At 44.8% G+C, this 11,517-nt stretch overlaps 1 protein-coding gene across 1 annotated transcript in view; it reads right to left on the reverse strand.

Moving 5' to 3' along the window:
- Nucleotides 1-8,526, reverse strand: part of LOC120059514 (plexin-D1-like) — a 100,012-nt gene extending 91,486 nt beyond the window's left edge. The window contains exons 1-2 of the mRNA XM_039008633.1: nucleotides 7,180-8,526; nucleotides 3,595-3,771 (exon numbers count right to left, since the gene is read on the reverse strand). Coding sequence (XP_038864561.1) covers nucleotides 3,595-3,771; nucleotides 7,180-8,409 — 1,407 coding nt within the window. The 5' untranslated portion in view covers nucleotides 8,410-8,526. The remainder of the gene's footprint in view (nucleotides 1-3,594; nucleotides 3,772-7,179) is intronic.
- Between the last annotated feature and the right edge of the window lie 2,991 nt (nucleotides 8,527-11,517).

The following is an 11,517-nucleotide window of genomic DNA, read 5'->3' on the forward strand; positions in this document are numbered from 1 at the left end:
GCTGATGTGCAGTAGGCTACTTCTTTGAGTTAAGCAGATTCATTACCTTGGCCATCTCACAGTTTCGCTAGGCTGTGATTTAGGGGTTATGCAACCATGCACTTCAGTCCACTCCAACACAACTCACCCTCGATACTTTGAAAATACTCAAATGATATTTAAGTCTTTTAACAAAGCACTTCTTGAGAAAAGGCACCATGCAAGATGTACACAAGAGTACACACAATTCTTTACAAAAAGGTATAACGTCTTTGGAATCGTGCTCGTACACACTCGTACAGACACACAGTGATCCATAGACCACAGGCACATAAATGCTAAGGCTGTGACTTGATGTCACACAGACAGTGAGAAAGCTTCTTGTTGGGAATTGTTGTGGTTTCTGTCTCAGCTCTATGGACATCCTGCCATCCTGAGGAAACCAGACAGAGATTGTTCTCGTGACAGTCCCGGACTCGGCTGCTTCTCTAGTGACCAAACACAACACAACCCACGAAAACACACACATATGCATGAGCACCAGCACAAACTTTCACACACAAACACATATGAAAACAGGCACGTGCACACACACACAGATGCACACACAGACGCACACACACACACAAATAAACACACACACACACACACACACACGCCAATAAAGATCAAACATACAGGGTCACAATAGAGCCAACCAATAGCCCACACCTGGGCAGATAGCAGGGAGCTGTGAAGAGGTGGAGATGAGACGGGCACAGCCAGGTCAAACAACAAAACACCTGCTGTATACTGGCAGGTCACTCACTGCCTCTCCCTCTCCCCTGTCTGTCTGCCACAACATGAAAGACTCTATTCAACTCAGGAGTACTCAGCTGCTCCAAGCGCTCTCTCTATGCGCGCGCGCGCGCGTGTGTGTGTGTGTGTGTGTGTGTGTGTGTGTGTGTGTGTGTGTGTGTGTGTGTGTGTGTGTGTGTGTGTGTGTGTGGGGGGGGGGGGGGGGGGATAGAGTGTGTGTTTGTTGACAATATAATCAAAGGACCCTTTTTATGGTTGAGATAGTGGACTGAGAGACAGAGAGGGAGAGGGACAATGAAAGACAAACTGAGATGGGAGGAGGTGGCGAGAGAGGGAAATGAACGAGAGACAGAGTGAAAGAGAGACATAGAGAGACAGACAGAGTGAAATAGAGAGACAGAGCTGCTGTAGTGAGAGACTTGGTTAAAAATGTCTGTAATTACTTCATTGAGGGTGTCCCACCCCCAGTAGCAGAGGCCTAACTCAATCTTTACCCCTGTTCCCATGTAGTCTGTACTACTCCGCCTGAGCCAAGCTCACAGACAGAATCACATTACACACACTAACAGCACCATTACCCTCTGCTACAGTGCTGCCCCCAGGACAAACACACACACACACACACAGCATAAAACACACAGACCTCCTGTTTTGAGCATGAACACATGCGGCATACGTATGTGCCACATGCAACACATACAACACGCTCCATGTTAACACACACATGCACTTGCGCACACACACCAGGGTTTCCTTCGGGAGAATGTGGCGCAGGCAGCATTTGAGAAAAGTCCCGGACACAAATGCATTGGGTGTGTACCCTGATTAGGGCGTCCACCCACGGTGCTCAGAATGACAGAAATTCGGATGCACACTTTGAAGACGTTAGAATACCTGTCCACATTTACTGTTCCTCAGCCAACAAGAGGAGTAACGAACAGCAACATCACTAGCCTATGTCAATCTACTATCCCACATAGTAGAAAAGTTGACCTATTCTATTGGTCAGCTTGTTGAGAAAGAAATAGTCTATTACAAACAGACTCTGGGACAGTTGTGGGAGATAGATCCCAAATTCACATCACTAATAAGCCTAGGCTACATTTAAAAAAAACGAGTTAAAAAGCTTTGAGGCTGATGCAACAGATCAGAACGTTTAGTTGAACATGTTGATCAACTATTATTTCGTCACATTATAAGCGCAGCAATGCGCACAAGGTGGTAGGCCACGCACGAATGTTCGTTCCATAATGCAATTAGAGGGAAAGCACCACTGTCAAAGGCAAACCGCACATGCGAGCGGTCTCATGTGACAGAGATGAAAATATCTGTTTGAATTTAGAAAGAGAGGAGATCTAATATGAAAGATCTAGCATGGGTTGCTATAACTAGGATTGTGCCTTTGGCTACTAGACAACGAAAGAAAATGTATATAAAAGAATTCCCTACAAGGATATGGTCTGATATTGGCTAGGCTACTTTGAAGCAAGGTACGACATGCCTCACAATAGGTAGTGAAACGTTCAGGTTTCAAACAATTAAGTAAAGGTTTTCAAAATGCATACTGCCTCCAGCACATTGCAAAGTGATGTGTGACGCGCTGATGAACCCTGCTGATGAAGATGGCCTGCCTTCCTTTGTCTTCCATTTGCTGTTTGAGATGCCATAGCAGCAGCAGGCTCTGTCTCTGTATGCTGTACGGCATGATAAAGAAGATACATAACGAATATAGCCTAGCCTACTGTACACACCCGCCAATTTAATTCCACTAAATTATGCAAATGAATAAGCATGACCAGTCAAAAGTATTTCCATCAACTGGTATTTCCATTAATGAATAAGCTAAAAAGCATTATTTCGCAATGGGATTTGTTCTTCTTCTCTGGGATAATTGGCAGGGTCAATTTTATTTATCCGCTTTTCATTTTTTTTATCTGTAAAAAAACCAGCTATTACCTGGGTGAAGCTTCAGGTTAAAGATAAAGGGATGAACTATGAATCCACCTCAGCCATTGTGAATGAAAAAGTCTGCTTTTATTTGAAGTTATTTTTTTATGTGTCCAGATGTGGTCAGGGTGGGGGGGGGCATGAGGTATTGCCCTTTTACATGTATTTTTTTGTGCATTAGACTGGTACCTTTTACAACATGAGAAATATGTTGCTGGAGGGTGTCTTGTTTGAGGCCTCCTAGAAGAGCATTCTGTTAGCTTTTTTTTAATGCCAGAGGTATGGTGGTGGTTAAGGTGGTTTGTGTGTGTGCGTGTGTGGGTGTGCGTGTGTGTGTGTGTCCAAATTGTCTGGCCTGATTGTATATTTAGGTTTTGGATGTGTTTTGGGTTGTCTGCCTATGTCCTTACGCCACTGAGTAAAAGTGGTTTGGTGTTTGCCCAATGTGCATACTCCGTTACCCCATGATTATGTGCTCTGTGTGTTCTCACAGCATGTGTGTTTATGTCTGTCTGTGTGTGTGCGTGTGTGTGCATGCGTGTGCGTGTGTGCGCGCGACACCCACATAAAACAAATGTTCTCTCAACTCTGTACACGTTTCCTCACCCTGCTCAGATGTGATCTTTCATTGATACACTTGCTTGCATTTTAAACCACCCTTTTAGACCTACAGTAATTCTACGTTATTTTCTCATGTTAACAATGTCTCGTCTTTATTCATTACCGTTTAAATTCACTTTTCCCTGCAGATCAATCTATTGTAATTTACACCTTACACTTCTCTGATGACGTCTAAAACTGCTCTCTCTTCTTTGGAAATGTGAATATTCCTGAAAGAAAAATAGATGTCAATAAAGCAGTTCCTCTAACCTTGCGCAGTCGTCCGGTGCTGGTGCCCAGAAACACCACAGTGTGGTGATGTACGTCATCCACGGCAACAGAGCTGAGGCCCAGGGACTCAAACAAGGGTGTGGCCCTCAAGGGCCTTTGTAGGGCCAGTGGGTGCTGCAGGTGGGCCGCTCCACAGTCCAGCTGCTCCGTTTGCAGCTGACAGATGGATATAGAGAGACAAATAGCCAATGGTCAAACTTTGAGTCAGTTTAACATATCTCAATAAACAGGAAGAGAGACAGGCAGGCAATTATGATAAAAAATATATTTATTTTGGATAAAAGAATATCAATTACGGGTCAACATACTGCTCCCAGCGTTGTTCAAAATTCTTATATTCTTGAGTATACATGTGTATATATAAATCATTGGTTCTAATCGCGGCTACGTTCTGCGAACACGTAGAATCATAAACAGTGGTTTGTTTGATATGTTGGCCCGCGTCCCCTGGATTTTCCTCGCGGATTTTGCCTTTCGATCAGTACATTCACCACTCTCTCAAACGTCTAACTCCGCCCTCTCGTGGCACAGGCCGAGGGTCTGAGACGTGAAACGAATTGCCCCAGCTGAGAGTCGGCTCAAGTAGGGAACTAGAGACGCTGTTGATAGTGTGTTTGCAAGATGCCGAGCAAAAGGCCATTTTAAAACCATCCCTTTCCCAGACATCCCCCAAACAAACATACACTGACTCTGGTAAATAGTCACTTAGATGGGTTAGTTAGTCAGGTGGCTAGCTGACAGCAGAGACTTCTATTGCAGTAGCGTTGAAGGGCTCTGGCTAGTAGGCCTATTACTTAGCCAGCTAGAAGGATGAAGTAAGAAGCTAACGTTAAGTGGAGATGCCTCAACAGGAGCAGAAAGAGGCTACTAAGTTCTCATAATAACGTTGCTTTACAGACTAGGCTACTGAGAAAGACAGTGATGTGACGCTCAGTGTCGAGGCTGAGGCGGGCTTCAATGCATGCTGGAGGAAGAGACAGAAAGAGAGAGGAAGCAAGCAGAGAGAGAGGTTAGTACAGTGGGTTCATATTAGTTTTGTAGTCCAAATAGTTTGGACGCTACGAACCGAAGTTGGCACATCTGCGGTACCGACTTCAGACGGGCAAAACGGAGACCACCATCGTGCTCCTGAGAGTCTCATCTTTCCATAGCGTGGTCATATTAGTTAGTAGGCCATTTGGACACTACAAAGGTTATGTGGGAAGACTGATTTTCGGGATGTCTCCTGGTCTGACAAACAGCGCTGTAGCTCTGCCACTTTGCAACACAGATGTGGTGGATTGAGACACAGCCCATGCCAACAAAATAAAAAATCTGTAGCTTAACCTGACGGATTTTAATGGGGATTTTTGTATTATGTTAATTAGATTTACAAACAGGTGAGTCATTTAAGCAATAATACATGAGAGGCCATGTGTTATGACATTTCTATCATGGCTGTGATGTGGTCATAGCCACAGGGCGAAGACTGTTAAGGATTTTGAAACCAAATGAAGTCGGTTAAGATGGTGTCTCATAGAGACAGAACATGCTCAGTTTGAGCTACTCCAGGAAGTGACGTTGCAGGTTTTGGTTAAGTGCTGCCCCCTCTTACTGAGTAACTGAAGTTAAAGGCTGACCACTGCAGGCTGACAACTTCTTCTGTGTGCGATTTTAAAATAATCAGTTCAAGGACATAGATCTGGTGTATTAAAAGTAATTATTTGCAGCATAATTGTCTTCTAAAAAATCTTTGCACAAAGATTGCCATTTTTCCATTAACTATAATGGGGGAATCCTGTTTTCTGCTAACAATGCCTGCAGCACCGAGGTTGGCCTTGAACTCCTATGGCTTCAATGAGAGGGGGCAGTCGTTCTCCACTGGTTTTAACACTGTTGGGTGGAAAGCCTTATTTGCATATTTCCCAGGGTGCCTTTCGAGGGAATTTTAGAGGTACCAGTACCACCAATGACTGTGTTTGTTAGTGACAGAGACATGATTGTTGCATTCGATTGCTGTTAATCATGCAATCTTCACCAAGTGAATATTTTATCAGAAAGTCAAGATTATTTATGACAGTACATTTTTTGACAATACCATACTCTGACAGCCTAGTTTTATACTAACACAGTGGTCTGAAACTCCTGGTTTGCAGGCCATATAGGCATGTCATGTTATTCTGGCTTGCAAAGTGTTATTTAAATTGGAATCCAGCCAGTTAGGATAGCTAACAATTGGAACTTTGAATCACACACATCTGCAGTTAGAATGACTACCAAGGTGGGAAGATTGATAAACGAGACTACCTAAACCATCTAAACTGGAACAACCATCTCAATAATGGGTGAAATAAGTCCAACCACTTACATATTGCATTAGTTTAGAATATGGTATGTTATTTAACTTTGTGTGGTTGGCTATAAAACAAATTAAACAATCAGTGTGCATGCAGAAACATATATATTAAAACAGACTACTCTAAAAAGCAACCTGCAACAAAGCATACTAGGAAATGTGATAATAAACCCCCCCTCTTATATTTTTAACTCAGAGAGTTCATGGAAATTAACTCAACACGGCCAAGATACAGCAAAACCACAAGGTGGTGATTCAACTGTGATTCAGTGATTGAACTGTGATTCAAATTACACTTCATTTATTCACTGCAGGTGGTGTAAAATTTCAAACCCACTAGAATCAACACTCAGATATACCTCAACACCGAGATTTGCTGTGTGGCATCTTTACGACCTGACTGTCAACACAATGGTAGGATGGAATTTCACAGCAGTCCCCAGAAGCTGCATAAAGACCTTTTATAAGACACACTATTTGAGTACCATGGGTCCTTTAAATAATGAGAGGGGATTTATAGTGTGAAAGTAATAGCCTTTATAGATATGATCTATAAGGTAATAAGAGGACACTTTTCTTCCTAAATTTTGTACAAATATTTTTATAGGCCTAATCTAAGAGCATGTGTTATGTTATTTGACACATTGAATACAGATTAACCTCAATGATGATTATGGCATATGATACTACCGTTTCCTAGAGAACAAATCAGCTTGCCCAGTGGAAAAACTATAATGTTACCCTACATTTAATTTAAAAAGGTGTTGAATATCGATGGTAAACGAATGTTTACTTTAAAAAAAACATGTCCATTCTACGTCTCCAGTAGAGGCCGAAAGCTTGAATGCGCTGGCGCGGAAGAGTTTAACAGAAGTAGCCTACCCCGCACGGTTCCCATAACCAGATCCTGCACACAATCACCGACCCTGAGCGCGCTCGTGACAAGGAACTTTTCCCATAGAAATGATAGGGGGTGATTTATTATTAAAACTGTCTGTTGCCAAAAGCAACATATTTTGCCAATTTATTTATACAGGCCTATAGTAGCAAGTCCAATAAACCCACATCTTTCTGATTTTTTTTGTAGCGCGTTCCATGCAAGTGTGGCTCCTAACTTTATCAAAATAAAATGAAATAAAATGAGTTCCCACCAAGTCTCACAAATATGAATAGGCCTACAAATCTCACTGAAGTTTAAAACAAAATGATAGTTTTCATGCTTCACTTACCACCAGATTCCCTTTGTGTACGCACGCTGCGCCCGAGCCCTGGATGACGCTGTCCAGCACCTGCACCTCGCTGCTGGGGGAGTTGGAGCAGTTCCTCCGGCCCTGGCGGATCTCCTCCTCGATATCTGAGAACCGAAACGCACACAGGGCAGACTTTCTGTCTGATTTGGTGAACACTCCGAACAGGTACGACTCCAGCCCCTCTCCGGTCCCCGAGTGGATCTCCGCGGGGTGAACGGAGACGAGACGGTTGTAGATGTTCCCGTTATATCCACACTGGAGCGGCATCTGGATGAAGGACTCAGTGAGTTTACGGCTCTCCGATGTGGATGTTCTGGGGATCTCGGTGTCCAGGCATATCCTGGCCAGGATGCTGTTCGGCTGGCTCTCCTTGTGGCCCATATTCGCGTCATTGTTGATAGCAATATAAGCGTAGGTGTTCTGAATGAAGGCATGGACAAAGTTTAGTTTATTCTTCTGCTTCACCTCCTGTTTGATCTTGAAGACGTTATCCTCGGACGGGTTGATGTCATACGTGAACAGCCTAGATAAATCATTGATGTTCAGGGACCGAATGGCGATTTCGGGTGTGTTCTCGAAGCGCAGGTCCTCCTTGCTGTGGTTCTTGGGGAAAAACGTGGTCCCGACGCCGGTGTAAGTGGCCCCGACGAGGAGTCGGGTGTTCCCCCCATGGCTCCTGAAGATGAGCCCCACGGTGGAAGCGTTGGGGTGGTTCGCGGCGATATTCAGCATGCTGGGGAACACGGTCTTCTCGCCCTGAGGGGGAAACTCCACCGCTATCTGAGATATATTTTCCATCTTCCTGAGCTCACAGAAGCCCTGGTACACCGAGCCGCATACCACCAGCACCCCCTGCACCCGGTCCAGCTCGAGCAGCTTGTTGAAGTTGTCAGTGAGGGATTTGGGGTGCTCGCAGGGCGCTTGGGGAAGCTGCGGCGCATGGCACAACAGGTTGTCCTCCACCGGCCCTGTTCTCTTCTCCACCTCCACGCTCAGGGTCCTGTTAAGCTGGTAGACCATGTTCACCGTAGCCAGGTAGACTTTTCTACTCACCTCATCCACCACAAAGTTATTGGTCTGGTTTGGAGAGGCGAACGCCTGTTGGATCTGTAGCGCGCTGGCGAGCCATGGGCTGTGTTGTGCATTCCAGGACGATTCCAGCACCAGAACGCCAAAAATCAGAACAACTATCTTCTCCGAAGGAGGCATTTTTCCTTCTGGCCGGTTTCCGCGTCTTCTGTGCCGAGGGGTGCATTGAGTAAGGAAAAAAATATCGTGTTTGCTCCTACTGCGACGATCCAAGAGGAAAGGCTGTTTCCTGCTCAACGCCTTAACACAGAGTGACGTGATAAGAGAGTCGTGCTTCCTTTTCGCAGCGCAGCGCACAGCAGAGCACGGCAGAGGAAGGCTGAGAGCGCAGAGCTGTCTTCTGCTGCTGCCCCTCTCTCTGCCCACTCCACTCCACCCCACAGCCCCGCGCCCAACAGCTCCACTTCTCAATCCTCCCATTCATTCTTCTCAATATTATACGCCTTGGAATTTCATCATGTGAGATTTGTTTCAATCAAAGTTTATCGGAGTGGTTAGGGTAGGCTAATTGTAGGCTATTTGCGTAATGGACATCCACACACCAAGGCAGAACAATAATGGTGTAATTACTGTTCATTAGTTATCTATCTATAAAACTATAGCAAAAGAATCCCAAAATGATCATAATAGAATAATAATGAGAGGGATTTGAGGGGGAATAGTAATGTGAGAAGAAAATATAGCCTGGGCCTATTTTCTAAAATAAAAACCTACAACAGACATTTAGATAGCCCAGTTGATGTAGCCTGGCATCCTAAATCAGTGCTCTGCTCCTCTTAGGGTTGATGCCGGGAGCTGCTCTCACATCCTGCGGCCAGTGGCCCCTTCCCACTGGGCATAAACTGGTTGAATCAACTTTGTTTCCACGTCGTTTCAACCAAAAAAATAAACGTGATGACGTTAAAATCAGCGTGAAAAACTGTTTGGATTAAAAAAAAATCATCAACGTAAAATTTTAACGTAAAATTTCCACGTAATTTTTGACCTAATTCCATTGACATGGTGAAATGTGTTGTTGATTTCACGTTGAATTCACGTTAGTGGACAACTCGACCAAATGTAAATGAAAACTAGACGTTAAAGTGACGTGTGTACCCAGTGGTTCTCAGATTAGTTAGGCAGATTTGCAAAGGGCTCCGTCTGCGCTCTGTGCACATATGGTGGGGTAAGCACCGTGAAAGTGCTACCAAATGGGGCACCGCGGCGCACCTTTCCATTTTTTGACATTCACATCTATTTAGCTTTTGGATCCCTGCCTCATAAATATTCAAACGCAACACATGTGCACCTCTCAAAAATGTATGACGCTTAAAGTTTCATTTTTTTTTTAACAGAAATGAAGTGCTTCTTGTTCACAGCTCTGCAATGAGAGAACATGCGACATCTCAGTGGGATATCAATACAAAAAGTGACAGCGCAGACTGGCAGTGCTTATTTTTCGATTACCCACGTTCTCTCAAGGGCCCACATAATGTAAATACAATTACCCAAAGACAGACCAGAAAGGTGGAAGGGAGAATAACCTCTGGAGTGAGTGAGAAATACGCCAATTTGTGCATCATGCCAGTTCGTGCACTAAAGCCCTGCTGGATCTCTCGCGGCCCGGTTGTCACAGGGGACCTGTTCTGTCCCACTTAGTTCCGTGCACGCCTCCGATCACCACTTGGTGCTGTTATTTGCGCTGATAAGCACCGCCGGGGCCTATGCGTGTTTACGTTTGCCCACAAACACGCTCATCTAATTGGACAGTGTGGATGGGGCAGGAAAGAGGTATGATAAGGAACCAGCTCACTGATCGCTCAGAGGAAGACTACCACACACACATATCGCCTACACACATCCTCCAACACACCCACTAAAACCCCTGATCTCTACTAAGAGTGAGAGGGAAGGGAAGGGACTGAGGAGAGAGACTGGGGAGAGACGCGGTATCACGGGTCACGGCTGTCAAGGATCAGATGTTACTGAAGAGGTGTGACGGAGTGCTGCACTCTGGTTACCCTCGATTTTTCGTGACATCTCATGGAAGTGTGTGTGTGTCTGTCTGTTAGGGGGTAGACCTATCTAATCAAATCAAATTAAAATCTAATCAAAGTTTATTCGTCACTTACACAGTTTACCGCAGGTATAAAGGTCAGTGGTGGAAAAGTGAAAGTCACACAATAAAATACTACTGAGTAAAAGTCTTAAAGTATCTGGTTTTAAATTAACTTAAGTAGCCTGCAGTGGTGGAAAAACTACTTAATTGTCATACTTGAGTAGAAGTAAAAAGTAGGCTAAAAGCAAATGCTATACATCAAATTCCTTATATTAAGCAAACCAGATGGCATGATTTTCATGTTTTAATTTATTTACAGAAAGTCATGTGCCACACTCCAACACTCAGACATCAATTACAAAGACAGCATTTGTCTTTAGTGAGTCCTCCAGATCAGAGGAAGTAGGGCTAACTGTCATGCCCTGACCTTAGAGATCCTTTTTATGTCTCTATTTTGGTTTGGTCAGGGCGTGAGTTGGGGTGGGTATTCTATGTTCTATGATTTGTATTTCTATGTTTTGGCGTGGGTAGGGTCCTCAATCAAGGACAGCTGTCTATCGTTGTCTCTGATTGAGAACCATACTTAGGTAGCCCTCTTTTCCACCTGTCTTTGTGGGAAGTTGACTTTGTTTAGGCCACATAGCCTTTAGCTTCACAGTTTGTTTTTGTAGTGTTTATTGTTTTGTTTGGCGACATCTACTATTAAAAGAAAATGTACGCTCACCACGCTGCACCTTGGTCCTCATCTTTCAACGGCCGTGACAGAACTTCCCACCATAAACGGACCAAGCAGCGTGGAAAAAAGGAGGAATGGACATGGGATGACATCCTGGACGGCAAGGGATTATGGACATAGGAGGAGATTCTGGCCGGAAGAGATCGCCTTCCATGGGAACAGGTGGAAGCATTGAGGAAGGCGGAGGCAGCGACGAAAGCAGAGCGGCAGCGTTACGAGGGAACACGGCTGGCAAGGAAGCCCGAGAGGCAGCCCCCAAACATTTTTTTAGGGGGGCACACGGGGAGTTTGGCTGAGTCAGGTTGGAGACCTGAGCCAACTCCCCGTGCTTACCGTGGCGAGCGTCGTACTGGTCAGGCATCATGTTATGCTGTGGAGCGCACAGTGTCTCCAGTACGCGGTCTTAGCCCGGTGCGCTACATTCCAGCTCCCCACATCTGCCAGGCTAAGGTGA

Source organism: Salvelinus namaycush, chromosome 14, assembly GCF_016432855.1.
Source record: "Salvelinus namaycush isolate Seneca chromosome 14, SaNama_1.0, whole genome shotgun sequence".
NCBI classification, from domain to species: Eukaryota; Metazoa; Chordata; class Actinopteri; order Salmoniformes; family Salmonidae; genus Salvelinus; species Salvelinus namaycush.